Source organism: Urocitellus parryii, chromosome 1 (assembly GCF_045843805.1).
Source record: "Urocitellus parryii isolate mUroPar1 chromosome 1, mUroPar1.hap1, whole genome shotgun sequence".
Taxonomy (NCBI): Eukaryota; Metazoa; Chordata; class Mammalia; order Rodentia; family Sciuridae; genus Urocitellus; species Urocitellus parryii.
The window spans coordinates 167242711-167268473 of record NC_135531.1 but is presented as its reverse complement, the minus strand read 5'-3'; the positions used below and the strand labels follow the sequence as shown (position 1 = coordinate 167268473).

The window sequence follows — 25763 nt, the reverse complement described above, 5'->3', positions numbered from 1 at the left end:
AGGGTTGGGTCTGGCTCCTTAAGAAGGTAAGTGCATGTCATCTGTGTGCAGCTGCCCTCACTGCATGACCAGGCTTTGCCCTTGGCCAGGGAGCCCTTCCTAGGCAGGCCTTGCCCGGACCCTGAATTCTTGGTTTCTGCTCAGAAACCTGCTCCTGCAGCACAAAGCAATGTCTCTGCTGACCTCAGCCCCCAGGCATATCCAGAGAGTCTCCCATCCCCCTGCCTGTCCACTCTGGGACCTCACAGGACCTCCGCAAGCACCAGCCACTGTGGGAGCTCCCGACTTCTCCCGGCTCTGCAAAGCAGGCCCAGGGTCTTGGAGAGCAGCATGGGCCTCTTGGGATGCAGGAAGACCACCATGTGCCGACCCTTCCCACACCCCACCTCGGCCAGCCCTTGGCCACGCACCATGCACGCTGACCCGGGCCCGGGTCTCCTCACTGCCCACATGGCAGGTGTACAGGCCAGCATCCTCGTGGCTCAGGTCATGCACCACGAGGCCCCGTGTGCCCGCCGTGTGCAGGAAGTCGTACTTGTTGCTGGGACCAAGTTCCACGCCATCTTTGCGCCAAACCACACGGGCCTCGGGGTCTGACACTTCGCATTGCAGGGCCAACGTGCCACACTCCTCCACGGACACATCGTCCAGTGCTTTCAGGAACACCACTGGCTTGGCTGCAGGGAAGATGGGGCTGGTGAGGGAAGCCTGATACCTGTCCGTGAACGGAGGGGACCCGTAGACCCCACAAGCACAGCTCACCTCGGACAACCAGGCAGGCAGTAGTGGACACCTTGGGGGAGCTGGCGCGCACGGTGCCTGCATCAGCCCGCCGCACGCTCTTCAGCACCAGTGTGTGGCGGTGGCCCTCGTGGCTGATCTCGTGGAAGCTGTCGTTGTACAGTGGTGTGCCGTTGAGCGACCACTCCACCTCCTCATCCTCGCGGGACAGTTCGCATGAGAAGCACACCCGCTCCTCCTCAGTGGCCTCAGCATCCTGCAGCGGCTGCATCACTGCCACGTCCCGAGCTAGAAGGCACACACCGGGCCTTAGTGCTGCCCACGGCCACAGCCCACCCCAGGCCCTCCCATGGCCTGCCCACCTCATGTCCTACCTTCCACAGTGACCTCAGCACTGCTCTGAGCATTGCCTGCCTGGCACCGGTAGGTGCCAGCATCAGCAGGGGTGAGCCGGAGAATGCGCAGCTCTGCCATCTGGCCCTCCAGCGTCATCTTGTATTTGTCCGACGGGGCCAGCGGTGTGTCCTCCTTATACCACTGCACAGCCTTAGGGGCCGGCCTGAAGTCACAGGACAGGACCACCGACTGCAGCTCACGCCCAGCCTTGGGCTCCAGAGGCCGGGTTAGCACCACCGGGATGTCTACAGCGGGAATAAGGCAGGGCTGTGGGGCCACAGGACTGGGTGTCCTGGGTCTGAGCTATATTCTTCTATAGTCTTCTACCCACACCACTGAGTCCACGTTCTGCCCTGCACATCATGACCTGCCCCTCCTCTCCTGCCCCACTCTGCTCCACATGCCCCTCCCTGTCCCCAAGATACCCCACACCCCACACACCTACCCATGTATGCCCTGGCCCCACACATCCTGCCCTGCCCTGCCCCAGCGCTTGCACCCTGCTCTGCAGGCCTCTGACCACTGGTTCCCAACCCTGCACCAGCTCCAGCCAAAATCTCCCATGCCCTGATCCTTCCCCCAACAAACCACTGAGCTGTGTCCACCCACCACCCCGGGCCCAGGTACCACAAGCACCATGGTGTACCCAGCCCTTACATACATCCTGCCCACCTTGTCCTGTGTATCCCCACACACCCCCACCTTGTGAGCCCAAGCCATAACTACCCACCATCTGAGCCAGGCCCACTGGAGGCCCTGAGCCATGCCCACCTCAGCTTACCTGAGACAACCAGGCGGGCAGAGGAGCGGGACTTGCCAATGGTGAAGTGCACAGGCCCAGTCATAGTGGAGCAGGTCCTCCGCAGGGTCAGCCGGTGCACCGTTCCCTCCTGCTCCAGGCCCACATTCGCCCCTGCCTGCAGAACAGTCTTGCCCAGAAGCCACTTGGGTGGCTTCACGGAGGGAATGGAAGTCTCACACTCGAACCAGGCAGGAGCAGGCTCCATCACGGTCACATCCTGCAGGCCCCGTATGATGGTGATGGACTGCTCTGTGGGAGAAGAGGCAGTCACGGTGGACCTGGAGGCTGGACCTGTCCACCCCCGCAGGCTCTGAGGTCCTTCCTGAACACAAACCTTCCCCACAGGGCGCTGACATCCCGAGTCTTCACACCCCCCAGGTTGCTCCTCCCTCTGTACCCACATCTTCCTGTGTCCACATCCAGCTGCCTGGATGTCCCCAGTCGGGCCACCTCCAGGACTTCCAGCACAGATCTTGGGAACCACAGCCACCCCCAAGAACCTGAGAGCTGCCGCTGGCCTGGAACACACCTTCTACAAAGAACTGGGCACTGGTCTTGACATCGCCAGCATCGCATGTGTAAGAATCCTCATCCTCTGGCTGCACGTCATTGATGACCAGCTTGCGGTAGAGGCCATCGCTGACCATCTCATACTTGGGTCCAGGCTGCAGCTCCTTGCCACCCTTAAACCACCGCACCTGTGCACTGGCCCTGGACACCTGGCACTCGAGCACTCCGCGGTGCTTCTCCATGGCAATCTTGTCCCTCAGCGGGCGGAGGAGGGTCACTGGCAACTCTGCAGTGTGTGGCCAGTGGGTTCAGGGCCCAACCATGAGCACTTTGGCAACAGGCTCCCCCAGCAGGGCTGCTGAAGGACTGGATGCTGCCCCCAACAGCCTGTGCACTTACACCTGAGGCAGCAGGGGCCAGACTGTCCCCATCCAGGCTGGTCTAGGACCAGCTGTGTGCCACAGACCACTGGCACCATGGTCGTGCCCCCCACCACGCCTCACACATCACAGCTGATGTGTACCCTGAATGTGCATGTCCAGCTCCACACACCACAGTCCCAGTGCCCAAGCCCCATCCCACATGCCCCCATCCTGCACTCACCCCCACCCACAACCTCAGACCCTCCCACCTCTCCTGCCCTGGCAGGCCACATCGCCACCTGCTGGAGTGCACACCCTCCTCTCCAGTGATGGCTGCAACCCAAGGAGGGAGAGTTCACTGAGACCCTGAGTCCTCACACCCCCCCAGGTTGCTCCTCCCTCTGCGACCACATCTTCCTGTGAAAGATGTGACACTCCCGTTCCTCCTCCTGACCACTGCTGTCCCAGTCCCAGCAAGCGGTCTGGTCTGGGATGGCAGGGCTATCACATACCCCATACACCCCCACACCCCAGTCCCCCCCTCTCCACACTCCACTCACCTTTCACTCGGAGGTGGGCTCGCGATTCTGCGTTTTCTGCTACAAATTTGATCTCCCCTGCATCTTCTGCCAGGACCCTCCGGTAGATGAGAGTGTATGTCCTTCCTAGGGAAAAAAGCCCCCAGCCCTGGAATGAAGGGAGCAGCCTGGGGGCGGGTCCACCCCACCTGCAGCCAGCCTGCCCCACACGCACCTTCCTGGCGAATACGCACAGTGTCACTGGGCCGCAGCTTAATCCCCTCTCGGAACCACTGGCCAGGCACCTCGTCATGGGAGACTTCACAGGAGAAACTGGCACCTTCCTTCTCCATCACCTCCACATCCTCCAGGGGCCGCACAATATGGACACTTCGGCCTGAGGAGGGAGCAAGACCCAGCCATGCCTGCAGGTACAGTGGCCATCCTGGTGCTCCCACCCAGGGCTCCAGTTTGCTGAGAGCTAAGGGCACAGGCAGCCAAGCACCTGGCTGCAGGCTGCAGGTGCACAAGGAGGCACTCAAAACCCTAGGCCCTGCCCTTTCTACCTGTCCAAGCCTCACCTTGCACCTTCAGAGAAGCAGAGCTCTGAGCTTCACCAGTGTCACACACATAGATGCCCTGGTCCCCCATCTCACACCGGTAGATGATGAGGCTTCTGCAGGTACCCTGGGCCACTATGCCCATGGTCTTGCCTGACCGTAGCTCCACACCATCCTGTGGAACCAAGAGGCCTGGTCAGGCACTGGTGGAGGGCAGCTGCCACTGGTGAGAGGCAGGGAGGACATAAAGGAGTGGGAGAGAAGCACCTTCAGCCAGCGCACATCAACGTTGGGACGGGACAGCTCACACTCCAGGGTCACCTTCTCTTTCTGGGTAGCCACCATGTCCTGCAGTGGGCGGCTGAAGCTCACAGGCAGCTCTGGGAAGACAGGAGGAAGGTGATCAATGGTCTAGAAGGTGCTTCCCAGGCAGGTGATAGGGAGTTCTGGCTGTCTCAAGTCACACATCCTGGTCCTCAATGTCCCCATTGCCTCCCAGGCCACCTTGGGGAAGGAGGCAGGCCTCTCTGGAGTAGGTCCTGCTACCTCCACCCACTCACCAGTGACCACCAGCCGGGCAGACGTGTGCACGCCCTCTGCCTTGAAGGCCACTAGCCCACTGTCCTGTGGCTGCAGCTCCGAGAGTGTGAGAATGTGCGTGGCCCCGTGCACAGCCACATGGCACCTAGGCCCTGGCTGCAGCCGCAGTCCATCGCGTGTCCAGGTACCCTCCACTTCGGCATGCGACAGCTCCACCTCCATAGTAGCTGTGCCCTGTTCTCTTGCCTCCACTGCCTGCAAGCCCCGAACCAACCGGACCTGGCGCACTGTGGAGATGCAGGAGAGGCGCCAGTGGTCCGCTGTACCCAGAGCCCTGCCCTTCCACCAGCCAGCATTGGGGCCCCAGGGTAGCACAGCCAGCTTCCCCAGGAGGTGCCAGAGGTGAGCAGAGGCCAGCGGCCATCGGCCCACACCCCAGGACCTGCCCCTCGGGAGAAGGTGGCGCCCGCCCCTCCCGATGCCCCGCCCCTCCCGACGCCCTAGGCCCCAGCCAGCACAGCGCCACTCACTTTCCACAGTGAGCTTGGCCTGGGTCTTGTCGTCTGGTGTCTCGCAGCCAAAAAAGCCGCGGTCGGTGAAGCCCACGCTGCGCAGCACCAGGCAATGGTGTGTGCCCTCCGCCTGGATCTCCACATTCTCCCCCGGCACCAAGACTGCGGCGTTCCGGGTCCACTTCACCTCGGGCCACGGACGCGTCAGCTCCACCTCCAGTGTCACAGAGGTCCCCTCCTCCACGGTCTGCGGCTCCAGCTTCTTCTTGAACAGCACAGGCGCCTCTGGGATGGCACAAGAGCCAAGGTCATCCTAGACACCCAGGGCCAGCCCACCCATAACCCAGATGGCCGCACTGCCCCCACCAGGTCCCTACGTTGCCCAGCCTCCCAGCTTGGAACAACCGTGCCATGCCCTAGTGCCTGGAACTACCAAGTGTGGCCCAAGGCCAGCAGTATCTGGTCTCCAGCAAATGGGTGGTGCCCATCAGAGCCACTAGAATCCCTGCACTTTACTACAACCAAGAACATGTGCTTGTGTAAAGGAATGAAAAGCAGACTCCAGAGGGCTTCCCCACCCCAGGCTGCTCTATGAGTGCCTCAGTGCATTTGTCCCCATCACTCCCTCACTTAGGAACCTGCCATGGCTCCCACTTTATTTCAGGTGAAGTTCTGGCTCTCAAAGCTCTCCCCGTCTCCTGCCTCTGCCTCTACCAGCTGCCAGCCTCACTCCCTTCACCTTCCCATCACCAGATCAGCTGGGCCCCAACTCCTCCAGGAAGTCTCCCTTGAGTGCCTCAACCTTGGTTGGCCCTTCCCCACCAGATACCTCTGCAGGATGGTATCTTTCCTTCTAGGGAGAAGGCGCCCAGCTCCTCATGTTACCCAAGTCACCTCCATCTCCTGGTGGACAGGTTCTGTGTCCCCTGAGGTCAGCCAGACTAGCTGGCTGCAGGAACAATACAGCTCCTTGGAACCAGCCTGCAGGGGAGTCTGTGGCGGGGAGCTGCTTGCCCCACAGGTCCCTTTCCCAAGCTCACCTCTGACCCGGAGGGCAGCTGAAGAGGCGGCGCCCTCAGACTCCACTGTGACCTGGCCCGCATCCTCCATTGCCACACTAGAGATGGTCAGGCTGCGGCTGGCACCACTCTGGGATATGAGGAACTTCTCACTGGGCTGCAGCTGGATGCCGTCCCGGTGCCACGTGACCACTGCATCGCTGGGGGACACCACACACTGGAAGATGGCCTCGCAGCCCTCCTCTGCAACCACTGCGCTCAGCCCAGATGTGAACTTGACCACGCGGGGCACTGCAGGGGAAGGTCTGCTTGAGGAGGTAGGAGTGTCTCTGTGAAGATCTCCACCCCTTGCACACCTTCTCAGGGAAGCTGCTGGAAGGTGGCCCACTGCCCCATCCCCTTACCATCCCCAGCTTACACCCCCCACCCCACCTAGCATACCACGGACACTGAGCTGGGCACTGGTGCGGTCATCACGGCTCTCACACACATACTCTCCTGCGTCTTCCTCCCGCAGGCCCGACACCGTGAGCAAGCGGAGGGTGCCCTCGGCGGCCATCTGGAAGCGCTTGCCCGCCCGCAGCTGCGTGCTCCCACAGTACCACACCACCTCCGCCTGTGGTGGGCTCAGCTCACAGGCCAGGGTCACTGTGCCACCCAGATCCCCTGTGATGGACTCCAGAGGCCTAGAGAACTTGGCAACCACCTCTGCAAGCACAAGGGGATGTCCGTCAGCTACCTTGCGTACCCCAAGCTCCACGGGGCTCTGCTATGGGTGGCTGCACCAGGTGGGTGCAGCAGGCCCAGTGGTCCTGGAGGAGCTCACCTTCCACCTGCACTGGGAAGTCCTGACTCTCCGTGCCTACCCGGCAACTGTAGACTGCACTGTCAAGCACCTGGGCTCCTCTGACTGTCAGGGTGTGCCTGTCCCCCAGGCTGGTGGCCTGGTGCCGCTTGCTGCGCCGAATCTCCACACCATCCTTGAGCCAAGTCACTGCCGCCACAGAGGGTGTGGCCAGCGTGGCTGTCAGGACGATGTCCTCATGTTCCTTGATCACCAGAGGCTCCCTGCGGCCAGATCTCTCCAGGGCTTGGGACTCAGGTGCTGGCTCTGGGGGAGGTCAGTTGACATGAAGGTGTAGGACTCTCCACACTAGCCCTAATCACTGCCTCTGTCAGGCCAGCACCTAAGGGCCACCATTTAGGGTCCTCAGGGTCATACAGGATGGCCAGAAGAAGTTGCTACTAGGTTGGGGGCCACCAGCTCTTTACCCGAGGTCCTGCCCTTCAGAGAGAAATCCACCCACAAACAGATACCACAGGGAGAAAGGGCAGCTAGCAGTCCAGATCAGGCCTCCCCCAACTGCAGGGAGGGTGGCATCCTCAAAGGCAGCCCAAGGAAACTGTGTGGGTGTCAAACCCCAAGAGCAGAGACTGACTTTGGGCACTAGAGAGAGCACCAGAGCGGAGAGGGCCAGGGAGGCCAAGAAGGCCCTCTCATCCTGCCCTTGGGGCACTGGGATAGAGCATTGGTTGCAGAGTCGGTGGCTGGTGGGCGAGTGGTCAGGAGCACAGTCAAGGACAGAGACTGCTACAGTGAGAAGCCTAGTGTGGGATGCTCTGCATCAACACTGCTGGAATTCTTTGGGAGGGTGTCAGCCTGGAGGGACACTCCTGCCAGCCTTTCTGACAGAGGTACTGTGTGTTCAATAGATGCCAAGCCCACAGAGTGTGGAGAGGACCACATGGGTGGGTGGGGCTATGGAGGAAAGGGAAGGGGGCTGCGAATGAGACTGAGGTGCAGCGGGCAGGGTGCCATCCCACAGTGCCCACCTCAGAAGAGCTGGACTGTCAGGACCCCCAGGATCAAGACAAGAGCCAGGATCTGCAGAGGACATTGGGGCCAAGACTTCTGACAGCCAGGCTGGAATCCCAGCATGCAGGGGGCCTTAGCCTAGACGGAGACTCCAGCTGGGGAGGAGCTCTTTCCACCAACTCTGGGCCCTAACAGCTTCCTGCACTTCCTGTGCCCCAGCCTCAATCACAGGAATTATGATAGAGTTATGGTGGACAGGTACAGGAACCTGGGCAGGAGACCCAAAAATGTGAGGAAATGGCTAGGTGCTCTGACCCAAGGACTTTCCAGCACCTGGAAGCTCCAGGAAGGGGTCCCTCAAGGGCCCCAACATGCACAAGGCCAGAGAGCCCTGCAGGTAAATATTGATTGCCCCAATTCGTCAGGCAAGCATCCGTCCTGACCAGCCCTGGCAGGATGTCACCCACCTGTGACGTCCAGGCGGAAGGAGACCCTCTGGCCCCCCGCCTCGCAGCTGTACTCCCCAGCGTCCGCCTTGCCAGCCTGCTGCACCACCAGCTGTCGCCTGCAGCCAGAGGCCTCCAGGCGCACCTGGGAGCTCTGGCTCAGCTTCTTCCCATCCTTGTACCATGTCACCTCAGTCTGGGCCTGGGCCACCTCGCAGCTCAGAGTGGCACTAGCCCCCGCCTCAGTCTTCACCTCGCTGCGTGCCAGCTGCTCTTTGGCAAACACCACCTTGGGCTCTGGGTACAGAAGGGAGGGACACAGGTCAGGGACTCTGTCCAGAGCAGGAAGCCACCTGGAGAAAGACATCTGGCTGGACAACTAAGGACAGACCCTCTGCAGGCCACACTAGCTCATGCCCTGGAGAAGCCCTATCACCCTCAGCACAAGGGACCACAGTGTGTGACACAGCCCCCTCCCCTGCTGCATGGGGCTGTTCCAGGTGGGGACTCTCTGACAGGTTCCTGCATAGGCTCCTCCCTGGGGACACGGCACCCCCCTGTCAATGACCAGGAAGAGTCTCCCCACGACCATGCAGGGCATGAGCTCTGGGCAAGGCCCTGGCAGAGCCCAGCTCCTCTTGATCTGAGCATGTTGGCAGCTCCTCTGAAGCCTGAGCCACTCCTGTTAGCCACCAGTGTGTACTCATCCTGGGTGTCAGTCCACAGTTTCCACTCCATGCCTAGTAGCACTGTCCTCTTCCCTTCACTTTCAGCTTCTTTGTATAATGAATGCCTGAGATCTGATCACTGCTATGATGTGAACGTCTTCCCATTTTTCCACAGTGCCTAGAGTCTTCTGATGAGTCAGTGCATTTAGTTCTAATGTGAACAAATATGTTGACCTCGCTCTTGTGGTGAGTGCATTTGGGTTCTATGCAGGAAAGCTTTCCTTCCTCAGGTCCTTACAAAGTACACACCATCATCTCAGATGTTTATGGTTTGACTTTTGCACTGAATTCTCCAACCCATCTTGAACTTACCCTATAAGCTGTGAGTTACTGGTCTAATTCTTTCAAGTGGTTAAATGTTCAAAGCTCCATTTGTCAAAGTAAGGCAGGAGACACATAGGCAAATAGAAATCTGGACCTCATAGAATGGGGTCCCACCACCCCAGATTCAAACCCTAGGCAACAGCTAATGGCTTGGGTTCTATTTTGTTTTGGCTCCTAACTGGAAGACTCTACTTGCGCTTGGAGCCCACATTTCCTGCTGCTCCCCCAGGTTTCTTGATGACCTCAACATTGGTCAATACCAAGGAGCTGCTTTGAACCTAGGCAATTCTTCTGTTTTAAAGAATGAGAACAACACACATTCAAGTTAACAAACACATTACACCATCCCACTGTTGGAATAAGAAGTTAAAATTGCACACTCTGAATTGAGTCATAGGAAGACAACAGTCATGTGAACTCTCCAGTCAAAGGTTAATTCCTCATCAAAGCAGTATAAAGACTCCTGGACAGAAGACTCCTGGACAGAGGGTCCCCACAGTGCCCTTGGGGATCCTTCCATGCTGTGGGAGCTGGCCTTGCTTCTGATAAATCTGCTACCGAGCTCTCACCCAGCATCGTGCGCATACTTCGTTCTCAGGTTGTGAGACAGGAACCCTCCAGTGCTCACACGACCCTGTGTTACAGAAGAGCCATCCTTTCTTCACACGTGTGCAGAGTGGGAAAAGGTAATGCAGACCGGGTACTGGGACTCCACCTCTGCACAAATCTGTGTGTGAGCTCACCTCTGCACCCCATCCCAAAACACACTTGCTTAGATGTTGACTGGGACTGAGCATCCCTGATCCTTCCACATATTTCTGTCCATTTATGTATATCTTTGTCATCTCTCAAAAAAGCACACAGGGTCTCTGATGTCTTTTATCAGGCTTGAAATTACTAACAGCACTTTTGAAGCTCTTTCAGATCTTTCATGGGGTCCTTTTCAAATCACTTATTGCTAGTGTGCTGTGACACACTTACTTTATATTGTTTTTATATATGGCACTTGCAATGTCTCAGATCTTACTGAGCCAGTGGTTTAGCTTTTGGACAAATCATACCATCTGTAACCTTCACTTCTTCCTGATTTCATGCCTCTTGTTTCCTCTCCTCCCTAACCGTGCTATGCACTGTGGCTTCACCTGTGACAGCTGCTGCCTTGGGAGGTTCCTGCTCTCAGAGACACTCTCAGGGTTTCCCTTTGTGAATTTTGTACAAAACTATTTACTAAATTGAGAAAGAACCTTCTACTTACATCTTTTTGCACTGCCTTACAAATCTTAAGACAAAAGAATTTTATAGCATGATTGAGGATACATTTTGTCAAACATTTCTTCTGAATTTACAGTGTCAAATTTTTATCAAATACTTTATTCTGCACTTATATTGATGAACTACATTTTTTTCAATCATATATGATAATGCTTCATGTTGATTTCCTGATATTTGTACTGCTAAGCAGACATGTATCCCTGGATGAAGAATTTCATTAGCATTCTGATTCTCTTAATGTAGTACTGAATTCAGCCTGCTAAATCTTTGTTCAGTTGATACTGACAACAGATTGACCTAAAATATGAATTCCTCCTATTTTTTTGGTTTGGTGTTAGTACCAATGTTACTACTTCTGTAAGTGAGACTTAAAAAGTGCACCCCTTTCTGTTCTCTACAGGAACCTCCCTGGATACAGGAGAGTTCACTTACAGCACATGTGGGGACTTCTCCACTGGAGCCACTTGGCTTCTACTGCCCCTTGAAAAGCCGCTTTCCTCCTGGCTCCACTCTTAACAGCCCTGAGAACTATGTAAGCTCTCTATTTCTTCTTGGGTCAGTTTTTATTTAGTCTTTAAGAAACTGGATAATTTATCAAAACTTTTCAAATCTGGTTGCATAAAATAATGTATATGCTTATTAAAATAATGTATCAAAAATACATATTACAGGGTTTGGTATGTAGGCCAAATATGGGTTGAGAATCCCTTTTCCAAAATGCCTGGGCCAAAAGCGCTTTGGATTACAGATTGAAAAAAAAAAGATTTCAAGATCTTTGCAAACAAATGTTGAGCTTTCTTGGGGATGAGACCCAATGCTAACCACAAAATTCATTTATGTTTCATAAAGACCTTAAACACTGAGCCTGAAGGTGATTATACAGTGTTTTTAATAATTTTGTATATGAAGTGAAGCTGTGCAATGTGGAGCCCATGACTTGTGGTGTCATGTCAGCACAAAGCCTCTGCCTTGGGAGCATCTGGGGTTGCAGGTTGGGGATGCTATGTGGTATCCCTGTGGACCATGCCCACACTGACAGGAAGCTCAACTCTCCTAACAAGCAGGCTCCATGAATCAGCAGGGAACCAGACACAGAGTCCCCAGGAAAAGGGAACAGCCTAGCCAAATAGTAATCCGGCCTCACCAACTGTGCCAAAGCACTATATTGATGAACTACATTTTTTTTAGAACTATGTTCTACCTCTAAGTTGCTAAGTTGAACACCAAGGGGAATTCTGGTCCAGAATATTGGAACTAGGGCTGAGGATGTAGCTCAGAGTAGAGCACTTGTCTATCAGCACCACAAAAAGAGAGAGAGAGAGAGAGAGAGAGAGAGAGAGAGAGAGAAAATAACACAAAACATGAATTGCTTTGAAAACAGGATTCCAACCTCTCCTGTGAGTAGCACAGCACGTGTCCACAAAGGGGCAGACAGCATGTCCGAGTCCTTGGAAAGAAGGGAAGAGTGTTCCAGAACACCTACACAACTGACCCTCCATAGCCCATGTCAGCATTGGTCAAATCATGATCTGGCTGAGTGTCTGGGATTTCCCAGGTTGGTTCAACAAACTCAAAAATCTCTTGGCAGGAAGAGCGTGTGGGGGGCTGGGTGAGTCCTGGAGGAACTGTGGTATACTCCAGAGAGGGACCCTCATTGGCTCAGCCCTGAGCACCAGGGAAGAGCAGAGTCCAGAAAAGACTAACACTGCTGGATCAGGACAGGTTATGGGAATATGAGATGGACATCACAGGTGGACACACCAAGTGCAGCACACAGCCGTGGCCTCCTCACACACTTCCTCTCACACCCAGTGGCCTAGCCACAGGTGTGAGTTCAGGAGACGGACAGACATGGACATGGATAGAAAATACACCAGGTCACTGTGGGCACTGGCAAGGCTTCCCTTCATCTCCAAACAGTGACGGTAGAACCACAAGAACTCACCTGTGACATCCAGATGGAAGGAGACCCTCTGGCCCCCGGCCTCACAGCTGTACTCCCCAGCGTCCGCCTTGCCCGCCTGCTGCACCACCAGCTGCCGCCTGCAGCCAGAGGCCTCCATGCGCACCTGGGAGCTCTGGCTCAGCTTCTTCCCATCCTTGTACCATGTCACCTCTGTCTGGGACTGGGCCACCTCACAGCTCAGAGTGGCGCAGGCCCCCACCTGGACCTTCACCTCGCTGCGTGCAGGCTGCTCCTTGGCAAACACGACCTTGGGCTCTGAGTAGAGAGGGAAAGGACACATAGGTCAGGGACTCCAGAAGAGACCCAGCCCTGTCTCACAGCCCAAGCCCACCCCAGGGATGGCTGAGCAGAGCGTCCATCATGAGCAGAACATTGCATGGCCATGCCTAAGTTCTATCCTACGCATGACCCAAGCTGCAAACTCCAAGGCTGGTGGGTAGATGGCTGGGCAGCCTATCCTCATCAGAGGCCTAATCACTTCCTGATCCACTCTGATCCTGCAGGTAACTGCATTGTCACAGCCCACAAGGCCACCACAGCCAGGCCTACCTCCGGATGCCAACACCCTCCCAGCCATTGGGAATAGACCATGACCCTTCTCTCTCCCTGGGACCCCAGCCCATCAGTGGCTTCCCAGCTCTCCCACCATGCAGGGAGCACAAAAGCAGGGGGAGGCAGACATAGCAGGGAAGTCCACCTGAGCTCCAAACCAGAAACCCACATCTTTGTTGGCAACAGCTACCAAAGGAATGCAGGAGACCAGACTGCCAGTGCTAGCCAATCAGCAGAGATCTCAGAGCCTGTGCAAGCCAATCAGCAGAGAACCAAGTGCCAGCCAATCAGCATAGAGCTCAGTAACAGTGTGGGCCAGTTAGCAGACAGCTCAGTACCAGATGGGGCAAATTAACAGAGAGCTCAGTGCCAGCCAATCAGAAGACAGCCAAGTGCCACTGTGGGCCAATCAGCAGACAGCCAAGTGCCAGTGTGAACCAATCAGCAGACAGCCAACTGCCAGCAAATCAGCAGAGAGCTCAATGCCAGTGTGGAAAAAATCTGTAGGGAGCTATGTGCCACTGTGGGCCAATCAGCAGATAGCTGTCATCCTGGACCTATCAGGAGAGAGCCCAGCACCAGTCTGGCTATCAGGAGCAAGGTTCCCAGCCATAGGTGGCACTTTCCCAGCCTGAGAGACAGGTCACAGTGGGGAGGGGAGGAGATGAGGAATCAAGAAGGGATAGACATGCAGGATTCCAAAGGGCCCAAGCAAGGGCTTCTGGAGCTCTGGGCCCAGCAAGTAGGTACAGGCAGGTAGAGGGAGCCCCTGCCCCTGCAGGACACGCTCCCCAGGTACAAACAACTCCCAGTGCCCAACTCCACCAATCTGCAGACAGCCAGGTGCCAGTGTGGACCAATCATCAGAGAACTGTCATCCTGAACCAATCAGAAAAAAACCAGCACTAGGCAAGTCACTGGGAGAGAATCCAGCACCAGGTGGGCTATCAGGAGAGAGGCTCTGAGCCCCATGTGGCCCCTACCCAGGCTCAGGGACAGGTTACAGTGGGGAGAGGAAGGAGATGGGGGAAGGACAGATGGACATGCAGGATTCCAAAGGGCCCAAGCAAGGGCTTCTGGAGCTCTGGGCCCAGCAAGCAGGCTCGGGCAGGTAGAGGGAGCCCCTGCCCCTGCAGGACATGGTCTCCAGTATCAAGCAATCCCTAGTGCCCAACTCCACCCAGAGCTGGGCCACAGATGCTGAGGCCCAAATCAGGAAGGACACAGGCCTCACAGAGCTTAGGCTGCCATAGGTGCCCTAGAGTTACCGCCCTCCCTCCATTCACCCAACCCCAGCATCACCCACCTGTGATGTCCAGGCGGAAGGAGACCCTCTGACCTCCGGCTTCGCAGCTGTACTCCCCAGCGTCCACCTTGCCTGCCTGCTGCACTACCAGCTGCCGCCTGCAGCCAGAGGCCTCCACGCGCACCCGGGAGCTCTGGCTCAGCTTCTTCCCATCCTTGTACCATGTCACCTCTGTCTGGGCCTGGGCCACCTCGCAGCTCAGAGTGGCACTGGCCCCTGCCTCGGCCTTCACCTCACTGCGTGCCAGCTGCTCTTTAGCAAACACCACCTTGGGCTCTGGGGACAGAGGGGAGGGATACACAGGTCAGGGACTCTGTCTATGGCAGGAAGCCACCTGGGGAAGGACCTCTGGCTGGACAGTTGAAGACAGAACCTTCTGCAGGCCACACTAGCTCGTGCCCTGAAGAAGCAAGGCACCCTCAGCACAAGGGACCACAGTGTGTGACACAGCCTGCCACTGCTGCATGGGGCTGTTGCAGGTGGGAACACTGTGACAGTTCTCTGCACAGGCTCCTCCCTGGGGATTATGCACCTGCCCATGACCAGGAAGAGTCCCCCCAGGACCGTGCAGGGCATGAGCTCTGCTGGATCACCCAGCTCCTGCCTGCTATGAGCCTGACAGCTTCTCTGGTGATGTTCGGCCACTACTGTGCCTTATCCTGAGGCCCATGTGGCTGAGGCTTTTCCTTTTCTAGCCAATGGTGCTTGGTCTCCCTGCTGAAACTCGTACTCAGTAGTCAGTAGCGTGAGCTCTCCTTCATGTTTGTTCTGGGGCTCGTTACATATTTCAATAATAGTCCTTCGTTTCAGGAGACATATGTTGATCTGCCTCTGTGGGCAGCGCCATCATGTCCTGTGTAGGAACCTGTTACCCTGGGGTCATACACGATCCACACCACCTGCTAAGAGCTGGTTCTACTCCAGGTGGGAATCTGACGCACCCAATTGATGACTGTGTGTGGAGAGAGGGAGACGTCACTTCCATTCTCTTCCATGCAGACCTGTGGCTGAGGTCTCCACACCACTCACCTGACAGCCATCCTCTTTCTGTGCCCCACACCCTTGCCATGGTAAAAGGTGCTCTGAGGATGCTCAGGTCTCTGGGCTCCATGTGCTGTTCTCCTGGCCCTGTCTCTATGCCCTTGTGGTGCCTAGCTGTCTTCTGTACTATGGCTGAAGAGTACGTCTGGGTTTAGACAGATTGAATGTTCTCTCTTTGCCCATGGTACGGTGTCTCCACCTGGCCTTTGGACTCAACTTGACAATCTTCACACTCCCTGAAAAAGAACTCTGTGGATCATCAGAAGCAGACGTTTCTCTGTCTTGTACACGTTTCTCAACACTGACTCGTGTCACCTCTGTGTCTCCCTAACATACTTACTAATTTGTCCTCTGAGGCCTTAAATATGCTTCCTCTGCATGCAGTTACAACCATGGTACTGGGGATGCTATGGTAGTTCTGTTACTTTCTGACTCTGCAGCCCATCTACAGACAGAAGTGTTGACCACCGCCTCTGTGGAATCTACGCTCACTTTACCCAAGCTGTGAGTCTCTGTTTGATATTCCTCCTCAATATCTACATGAGGCTGGACACACTGTCATGTGGCCCTGTTGTCCTTAAAAGGGAAGTGCTCAGAGTTATGCTAAAGGGTGGCGATTGCTGCTGTGGTGCCCTCCACAGAGGGCTTAGGAAGCTCCTCTTCTTACCAGAGCAGGGGTTTGCTGCAGTGCTGGGACCTGATAGGCCTCCTACATGCAGGCAAGTGCTCCACCATGGAGCCACACCCCAGCCTAAGAAGGTCTAAACACAAAAGGAAGCTAAACTATGTCTCTCAGGCAAGAAGTCAAACTTCTACTGCAGCAGCAACTCCTTCCTGAGGGGTCTCTCTGTGTAAACAGTTGCAGTCTGCAAGTCTCTGCTTCTGTAATCAGGCTTGCTCAGCAGCTGTGGCAGCTGCCTGGAGATCGAGGAGGGAGCAAGGCCACTTGCATGAGGGAAGTCTTGAAACCCAGGAGTCTGTATTGTATTAAGATGCTGAGAACAAAGGGGAGAGCTCAGCCTTCAGAGAAGACTCTGTCGAGCCTGCACAGGAGCTGAAAGAATCTTGTTGTTTACATCTCCAAGCATAGCTTGTCTCTCTCCAGTGCCACATTTTCTGTAACATTATCGAGCACTCCATTCTCTATTGTGGGAGACCAACCTTGCACTTGACTGAGTCATACTCCACAGCTGGGTGCTGAGGCGCTCAGTCGCAGAAATGTGGCAGAGCTTTCCCCACCCTTCTTGGGTCCCAGGGTCGGTGTCTCGTGCATGGGTGTGTCTTGCTACAGCCCCATGGGTGGAACTATACTCATCTGTTCCTTTGTAATATAACCCCTTGCCCTGTTTAGGATAGAATCTTCCATGGAAGTGCCTTATATGTGTCCCCTTCTCTTACTGTGCCCTTGGCTGTGGCCTATCCAGGTGTCAGTCAACCTGCTGACAGTGGACATCAGGAAGATAGACTCAGACCCCTGAAACCTGATCCCTTGCCTCATTTGAATAGCTTCTCCTTAATAAAAGGGGTCAGAGTGTGCGCTCGCTCTCTCTCTCTCTCTCTCTCTCTCTCTCTCTCTCTCTCTCTTCCTGCAGACCCTTAAGGTCAGAGGAGCCGTCACAGTGACCCCAATGAAAAAGATATTTGTATCTCTTGTGTAGTTATTTTGCACAATCCAGTCATCCCAGTTTCCCTGGAGTGACCCCTGAGCATTTTAGTCATGAACTGAAACCCGGCACTCTATCTTCTGAAGGGGACTCATGCCTTTTCTCTCATGGTCTCTTCAAGCCATAATCATACTGATTTGTTGATGTTCTGATCAATAAACAACTTTGTGTCCTGGATTCCAATCTTCACCCAGTGTGTGCTGTGCTCTCAGTATGGGCCCCATGCAGTTTGCCAGTGTTCTGCACAGGATTTTGGCCCTGGTATCCATCTGAGATGAGCCTGTGATTGCAAAGTTGAATGCACTTTTCACCAGATTTTGATGTCAGTATTATACCATCTATATAAAATGAGTCAGGGGGCACATATCCCCTTTCTATTCTCTAGAAGGATGATCATGAACAGAGTAGTTTATTTCAAAAATATATGGTATAATTTACCCATGATAAATGAATTTAGCTCTTTTGAGAGATTTTTTAAATTAGACTCCATTGCTTTAAAAAGCTATAGGATTGTTTGAGTTCTCTACTTTTTCTTGTGTAAATTCTGATGTAGTTGTCCAGGAATTGGCTAATTTGTCAATTTTTTCAAATTTCCTTGCATTAAATCATAAAATGCCACAAATACCTTGACAAGAACACACACAGTGAGCCTGTGTTTGGTGCCCATGGCAACAAGTGCTCACACAGGGCACAGGACCAAGCCATCACACGGCAGCTCGGGGCACCTGCCCCCCAGGTGCACCCTGACACAGGGCACTACACCAGTTCCCAGAGCTCTCAGGGGTCAGCAGTGAAGCTAGACACAGGAATCACCAGAGAAATGCTCAGAACTCTCTGCCTGGCCAGTCAGGTTGCTGTGGCAGTGACACAGCTCCAACAAAACCCACAGGTGTGCCATAAGCTTCACACTCGTTCCACTTCCACGCTCACAAATTAAACTCCTAAGAGGCGCATTGATGCACAGTGCTCTAATCAAAGAAAGAGAAAAACAAAATTTGCTCTAAAAAGATGACTCTAAACCTCAGAGGTTTGCCTAAGGAGCGTGTTGACCAACTGTGGACCTGCACGATGCCATGGTGGGCACACAGAGAACGTTGAATCCACATGCCAGGAGGGAAGCAGGCCAGACACATAGACGCGATAACCTGTGGGTCAACCCTGAGATAACTCCTAGTATGACCGGAGCTTGGGTTTCCCCTCATCAGGGTCAAAGACACTGAAATCAGAAGCTGGATGTGGGCCTCTGGAGCTGCCAGAACCTCCAGCTCAAGCTCAGTCACAACCCTCACAACCGGGACAGTGACATCGGTTTACCTCAGAACTCAAAGCCTGGTAGAGACGCAGTCCTTGACCCGGAGGGATATCAGGACAGCTCTGAGCAGGTGCCAGGCATGACCAAGCCTCTGAGGCACAGAGGGCCCTCGTCCTTCCTGTCTTCCCTTCCAGTACCCCCGGCTCAGCCTTAGGCTTGACCATGGAGTGGGGAAGATGGGGTAAGCAGTTGGGGGAAGTCAAGTGGAAAGACCACTGGGTCAGCCATGGGTACAGCCAGTCATCACCTCCAAACAAGCCAACTTAGTGTCCCATAGGAATTCACCTGTGACGTCCAGGCGGAAGGAGACTCTCTGGCCCCCGGCCTCGCAGCTGTACTCCCCAGTGTCCGCCTTGCCCGCCTTCTGCACCACCAGCTGCCGCCTGCAGTCAGAGGACTCCACGCGCATCTGGGAGCTCTGGCTCAGCTTCTTCCCATCCTTGTACCACGTCACCTCTGTCTGGGCCTGGGCCACCTCGCAGCTCAGGGTGGCACTGGCCCCCGCCTGGGCCTTCACCTCACTGTGTGCTGGCTGCCCCTTGGCAAACACAGCCTTGGGCTCTGGGGACAGAGGGGAGGGACGCACAGGTCAGAGATTGTCCAGGAAGCCACCTGGGGAAGGGCAACTGGCTGGACAGCTGAGGAGAGACCCTTCTGCAGGCCACACCAGCTCGTGCCCTGGAGAAGTCCAGCATCCTCAGTACAAGGGACCACAGTGTGTGACACAGCCTGTACCTGCTGCTTGGGGCTGTACCAGGTGGGAACACTGTGACAGCTCAGACTCCTCCCTAAGGGACACAGCACCCGCCCCTTAGAGACCAGGAAGAGTCTCCCCAGGACTGTGCAGGGCATGAGCTCTGGGGAGGGTCTGGAAGGGCCAGCCCAATATCCCTCTGGGTCTGTCTACACTGCTCTGGCTCCCACCCACTCTCCTTAGCCCCATGAGGTAGACATTGCCGATGTCTGCTGCATTGCTGTGGGCTGCTCTGGGCTGCTCTGGGCTGCTGTGTCCTGCTCTGGGCTCCCCTGGGCTGCTGTGTCCTGTTGTGGGCTGTTGTGTCCTACTTGGGGCTACTCGGGGCTGCTGTGTCCTGCTCTGGGCTGCTGTGTCCTGCTCTGGGCTGCTGTGGGCTGCTGTGTCCTGCTGTGGGCTGCTGTGGGCTGCTGTGGGCTGCTCTGGGCTGCTGTGTCCTGCTCTTGGGTGCTCTGGGCTGCTGTGTCCTACTCTGCGGTGCTCTGCGCTGCTGTGTTCTGCTGTCGGCTGCTCTGGGCTGCTGTGTCCTGCTCTGGGCTGCTCTGGGCTGATGTGGGCTGCTCTGGGTTGCTCTGGGCTGCTCTGGGCTGCTCTGGGCTGGTGCTGCTAAACTATCCTGCCCACTTTCAGTAGCACTGTGTTTTCCAATTCCTTCTTAGCAGCTCTGCATTTGATTACCTGCTAGGTTGTGGACAGTCATGGGTCCTGAGTAGGCCCCATCTGAGGGGCTTGCCCTTTCCTCCTATAGAGTGTCTTCTGATGGGGCAGTTTCAGTTTCACCACAGGTAAATACATCCGTTTGCTTAATGGCCAATGCCCTACCTTCTCTCTAAGAAAAGTACAATTAACTTGAAGTCATGGAGAAACACAGGACACCTGCTAAGAGCCCACCTCAGCTCCACTGAGGTCCACCTTGAAGACCTGCTTCACCTCTACGCTGAGGTACAGCCTGTATTGGATTCCTTTTGTGTTGAGTTGGATATCTGATTTTCAATTTTTTTTTCTAAGTTTAATGGTCTTAGAACTAGTTTGGAAAATAACATCCCTCTCTATACCTCCTGGTAGCACCAGAACAGAGTCATGAAGGAGGAGAGGGACCTGGTTACACTCAGAGCTGTGTCCCTTTTCTTTCCTTTTTTTTTTGGGTGTGTGTGTGTGTGTGTGTGTGTGTGTGTGTGATGTTAGGCATTGAACCCAGGATCTTGCACATGCTAGGCAAGCACTCTAGCACTGAGCTACATTCCCAACTCGCTTTTTAAAATTATATTTTTTGAGATAGGGTTTTGCTAAGTTACTGATGCTGGCCTCGAACCTGCCTCCCCCTGCTTCAGCCTCCAAGTCCCTGGGGTTACAGGCACAGCCAGCCCACCAGCTACCTAGTTGTTCTGAGCTAACTGCTCAGTTGCCCCTGTCCTCTTGTCTGCTCCTGCCTTCAGCCATGCGGATGTCCTGACTCTGGTCGCCCGTGCCCTCCAGTTGCTCTCCAGAAGTGGCTCTGCCCATTTGGCCTGTCGATATTCCTACTCCTGGAGAGAAGCAGCAGGCAACTGGACTGTGACTGCGAACCTCTGGCTCTCCCACAGACTGACTCCATGCACTTAGACCCCTTCTGCTTCCTCTCTAGTGTCTAGTGATGTGCATCTTCACCACGTCTGTGGGCCTGTGTCTGAGAAGACCTGGAACAGTAACGCCACGCTCTTGGCTCTGCGCTAGTTCTTGGAAACTCCACTTCCATCATCTGCTTGCTTACTTGTGTGGATGAAGAAGAGTCTGTACACCTGAGCATGGACATTGCCCCTGCTCTCCTCCTGGACACAGTCAACGATATTTCCGGCATTCTGTTCTGATAACCCTGTCCTCTGTGAGCCCCAGCACGAGTGTCCGAGCCCCATTCCTTCCCTTTCCAATGCTGACAGCAACCCCTCCCTTGTCCACTCCTGGTCTTGAAGGTGACACTCTGAAGTCTGTACCACTGGTGTCCCTTTGCCTTCACTTTTCCTACAACAACTCTGTTAAGCTAAGGAGGAATCATCTCATCCAGAGTTTGCTAAGAACTGCATATTGAATTGTGTCAAACAATCTTTACAACTTCTGATGTCACACTCATCAAATACTGTCACTGCATGCCCAGGAAGAGTCATACCCTGTCCCTCAAGCCTGTTAGCACTGGGCCCTGGTGACCACCTGATGTTCCTGGGTGAACCAGGCCTGCACTCCTGCACTTCACATCTCCTAGAGCAGACAATCCCTTCACTTTGCTGGACTCATTAGGCTAACATTAGCAGAGGAGCTTGAACTTCACACTGGCGATATAAGCCTCTTGCTGACCTTTTATGCTTTAGCGTCAATCATGTACTACCTACATAAAATGAGCTAGGGAGTGTACTTCCTCCTTCAGCATTCTAGAATGTCTATTTACATGGGATAATATTTGGTATGATTTGTTGCAGAGCCACTGGGCTAAGATAAGGCTCTATAGATTATTGCTATGATTCTACTTCTTTAGAAGATTAGAGGACTGTTCCACTCCCTAGTTTTTCTTGTGTAGGTTTGACATGATCTTATAGTAATTGATTACTAAGAAAAGGTACCTTGTTGCCTTGCATAAAATAATGGCCTATCCTCACACCATGACATGTCCAGTGAACTCAGTGGAATTCCCTGGTGTCCACATACACCCACAAAACATTAATGCAGATGAAATTGCAGAGCACTGTGCCCGTGGTCCTCTCTCTGTGACATTAGACTCCTTCGACAAAGGAAATGAAGCTGCTCCCGGCTTTCCTGTCAACCAGCCAGGGGGAGCAGACACACGGCTTATTAGGGGGATGCTGTGCGTTAACGCTCTACCCCTCAGCAGCTAAGAGTGTAGAAAATAAATTTTAATGAAGCATGCAGATGTGACTTCATTGGTTTATTCCTTTTCATTTCTGAATTTATAAACCAAGCCATGGAGGGAATGTAGACAGTGACTGCTCCAACTTGAGACAAAACGAAAATAGGTCTTGTTAAAAGAGACTTTCTGGCCTCCCAACTTCCCAGCAAATGCACCACCCCGCCCTTCATGTTGCACAGACAGTGCAACAAAATTAGGGTCCGTGTGTTTCCCCCATGAACTTGCTCAGAGAGCTTTCAGGTCCATGAGGACAGAGGGAAGAGTGTCCCAGAGAACTAAAAGGGCAATGATCCCAATGGCCTCAGGTCTCTGGACCACCTCAGCCCGAGCAGCAGGTAAAGCCACAGCCCATAGTGCATAGTTTCCCAGGTGCTGAGAAACGCCCCTCAGCATTAGACCTGGGTGGGCAAGTCTGGTTGCAGAAGCCTAGCTATCCACATGGATTGGCCACAGGTACTCACACTAGGATTGAAGACCACAGGTGAGCACGGGGCATGTGAAGACATGGAGTTTGAGGGCAGGAGCACCCAGGAACATCCGCTATATCAGTCTCATCCTCACACACCAGCAAACTCAAAACTCACCTGTGACGTCCAGGCGGAAGGAGACCCTCTGGCCCCTGGCCTCGCAGCTGTACTCCCCGGCGTCCACCTTGCCCGCCTGCTGCACCACCAGCTGCCGCCTGCAGCCAGAGGACTCCACGCGCATCTGGGAGCTCTGGCTCAGCTTCTTCCCATCCTTGTACCACGTCACCTCTGTCTGGGCCTGGGCCACCTCACAGCTCAGAGTGGCACTCGCCCCCACCTGGGCCTTCACCTCACTGTGTGCTGGCTGCCCCTTGGCAAATACAGCCTTGGGCTCTGGAACAGAGGGGAAGGACACACAAGTCAGGGACTCCAGAACAGACCCAGCCCTGTCTCACAGCCTGAGCCCGCCCCAGGAATGGCTGAGCAGAGTGTCCATCATGAGCAGAACATTGCATGGCCATGCCTAAGTTCTATCCTACACATGACACAAGCTGCAAACTCCAAGGCTAGTGGGTAGATGGCTGGGCAGCCTATCCTCATCAGAGTCCTAAGTACTTCCTGATCCACTCTGATCCTGCAGGTAACTGCATTGTCACAGCCCACAAGGCCACCACAGCCAGACCTACCTCCTGATGCCAACACCCTCCCAGCCATTGGGAATAGACCATGACCCTTCTTCTCCCTGGGACCCCAGCCTATCAGTGACTTCCCAGCTCTCCCACCACGCAGGGGGCACAAAAGCAGGTGGAGGCGGACACAGCAGGGAAGTCCACCTGAGCTCCAAACCAGAAACCCACATCTTTATTGGCAACAGATACCAAAGGAATGTAGGAGACCAGAATGCCAGTGCTGGCCAATCAGCAAAGACCTCAGAGCCTGTGCAAGCCAATCAGCAGAGAGCCAAGTACCAGCCAATCAGCACAGAGCTCAGTACCCCTATGGGCCAGTTAGCAGAGTGCTCAGTGCCAGTGTGGACCAATCAAGAGAGAGCTCAGCACCAGGCAGGGAAGAGAGCCCAGCACCAAAAGAGCCATCAAGAGAGAGGCTCTAAGCCCTGTGTGACCCCTTCCCAGGCTCAGGGGCAGGTCACAGTGGGGAGAGGGAGGAGATGGGGGAAGGACAGATGGACATGCAGGATTCCAAAGGGCCCAAGCAAGGGCTTCTGGAGCTCTGGGCCCAGCAAGTAGGCACAGGCAGGTAGAAGGAGCCCCTGCCCCTGCAGGACATGCTCCCCAGCCACAAACAACCCCAATGCCCAACTCCACCCAGAGCTGGGCCACAGATGCTGAGGCCCAAGGTCAGGAAGGACATAGGCCTCACAGAGCCTAGGCTGCCACAGATGCCCTAGAGTTACCGCCCTCCCTCCATTCACCCAGCCCTAGCAGCACCCACCTGTGACATCCAGGCGGAAGGAGATCCTCTGGCCCCCGGCCTCGCAGCTGTACTCCCCAGCGTCCGCCTTGCCCACCTGCTGCACCACCAGCTGCCGCCTGCAGCCAGAGGCCTCCACGTGCACCTGGGAGCTCTGGCTCAGCTTCTTCCCATCCTTGTACCATGTCACTTCTGTCTGGGCCTGGGCCACCTCGCAGCTCAGAGTAGCGCAGGCCCCCGCATCGGCCTTCACCTCGCTGCGTGCCAGCTGCTCCTTGGCAAATACCACCTTGGGCTCTGGGGACAGAGGGGAGGGACACATGGGTCAGGGACTCTGTCCAGGGCAGGAAGCCACCTGGGGAAGGACATCTGGCTGGGTGGCTGATTACAGACCCTTCTGCAGGCCACACCAGCTTGTGTCCTGGAGAACCCAGCACCCTCAGCACAAGGGACCATGGTATGTGACACAGCCTGCTGCATGGAGCTGTTCCAGGTGGGGACTGTGTGACAGCTCCCTGCACAGGCTCCTCCAGGGAGGGACTGCAGGGCCTGATGCTGCACCTGTCCCTCAGTGACCAAGAAGAGTCTTCCCAGAACTGTGCAGAGCATGAGCTCTGGGCAGGACCTGGGAGGGCCCACCTCCTGCCTGCTCTGAGCATGTTGGCAGCTCCTCTGGGGACATATGGGTCACTTTTGGCTCCTGGGTCCTGTCCTGAGGGTAGAGACCTTCTCGTGTTTTTGGCCGTCAGTGGTGCTCCTCTGTTGTTTCAAGGTTCAAGCCTGATGTGCATTTTTCAGTTGATGGTTTTTCTTTTAATCTAGGTGCTCTCTTTACATAATGCAAGTTTTTCTGTCCCCCGCAGGATGGTTGTAGACTCCCTCTGTGTGTTGCGTGGCTTGGATGTGCTGTCCCCCAACACTCCCGTGCCTTAAGCTGGTTCCTGTGTGCAGTGTGGAGGTCATAGGACTCTTTGGAGGGGACCCAGTGGAAGCTGATGAGCTCAGGGCTTCACCCTCTTGTGTGAATCGAGGTTTGCAGGGAAAGCTGGCTCCTGCAGGTATGGATCAGGTCTCACAAGAGCAGGCTGTCATGAATCTTGGTGTGTCTGGCCCCCTCTGCATGTGGCCAGTCCCCTTCTGCTTCTCTTTGTGGTGCAGCTGGGACCCTCAACAGGAAATGAGCTCCATGCTGTTTGGACCTTCAGCCACCAAAATTGTAAGCCATAGGAACTTCTCAGATATGTTACCCAGCCTGTTGTTGAGATGCAGCAACACCAAGCACACTGAACCAGAAGCCTCCAACGTGTCTGAGTCTTTGTTTTAACATAGTCAGATTGTCACTCTTGCTCCGCCGTGATCATGTCTTGTTCTTTTAGAAATCTTTCCTTGGCACGAAGTCTCTAAGCATCTGTGATGTCATCTAAGACCACTGCAGCTCTACCAGGATCCTGAATCTCTAGTTCTCCTGACTAGCTTTTGTACATGGTGAGAAGTACCAGACAGCTGTGTTTCCATGTGGCTTCACAAACGTTCCCAAGAATGAATAGAGTGTTGCCTGTGTGGGGGCCATGCGGAGTCCCATAGTCCCATAGGCACAGCTGGGTGCAGGGCTCCTTTGTCTCACACGGTGGACCCGCTGTCTGCTACCGTAGCTTTAGTCAATTCTCAGCGATGTTCAAGTAGTTTATTATGGAAAATTGTCACACTAACTTAAAGGAAAGGGTGAGGGAGGTATGTAAATTGTCTGCTAGAAAATTAAATAAAAATCCCAAATGTGTAAAAAAAATTCTCAGTGATGGGGGATGCTCAGCTTGCCTGTCAGAGCCTG

The 25763-nt window shown here is 54.8% G+C and overlaps 1 protein-coding gene across 23 annotated transcripts in view; it reads right to left on the bottom strand.

Moving 5' to 3' along the window:
- Positions 1-25763, bottom strand: part of Obscn (obscurin, cytoskeletal calmodulin and titin-interacting RhoGEF) — a 130841-nt gene that overhangs the window by 69851 nt on the left and 35227 nt on the right. For 21 of the 23 annotated variants that reach the window (XM_077802198.1, XM_077802203.1, XM_077802204.1 and 18 more), the window contains 20 exons: positions 23957-24232; positions 22622-22897; positions 18673-18948; positions 14371-14646; positions 12492-12767; positions 8244-8519; positions 6787-7071; positions 6402-6668; positions 5982-6251; positions 4960-5226; positions 4450-4716; positions 4157-4269; positions 3911-4064; positions 3565-3726; positions 3372-3476; positions 2469-2735; positions 1919-2188; positions 1116-1382; positions 763-1029; positions 411-677 (listed from right to left, as the gene is read on the bottom strand). In XM_077802198.1, the coding sequence (XP_077658324.1) occupies positions 411-677; positions 763-1029; positions 1116-1382; positions 1919-2188; positions 2469-2735; positions 3372-3476; positions 3565-3726; positions 3911-4064; positions 4157-4269; positions 4450-4716; positions 4960-5226; positions 5982-6251; positions 6402-6668; positions 6787-7071; positions 8244-8519; positions 12492-12767; positions 14371-14646; positions 18673-18948; positions 22622-22897; positions 23957-24232 (4884 nt within the window). The remainder of the gene's footprint in view (positions 1-410; positions 678-762; positions 1030-1115; positions 1383-1918; positions 2189-2468; positions 2736-3371; positions 3477-3564; positions 3727-3910; positions 4065-4156; positions 4270-4449; positions 4717-4959; positions 5227-5981; positions 6252-6401; positions 6669-6786; positions 7072-8243; positions 8520-12491; positions 12768-14370; positions 14647-18672; positions 18949-22621; positions 22898-23956; positions 24233-25763) is intronic. The other 2 variants (XM_077802214.1, XM_077802240.1) reach the window with 1 other exon arrangement.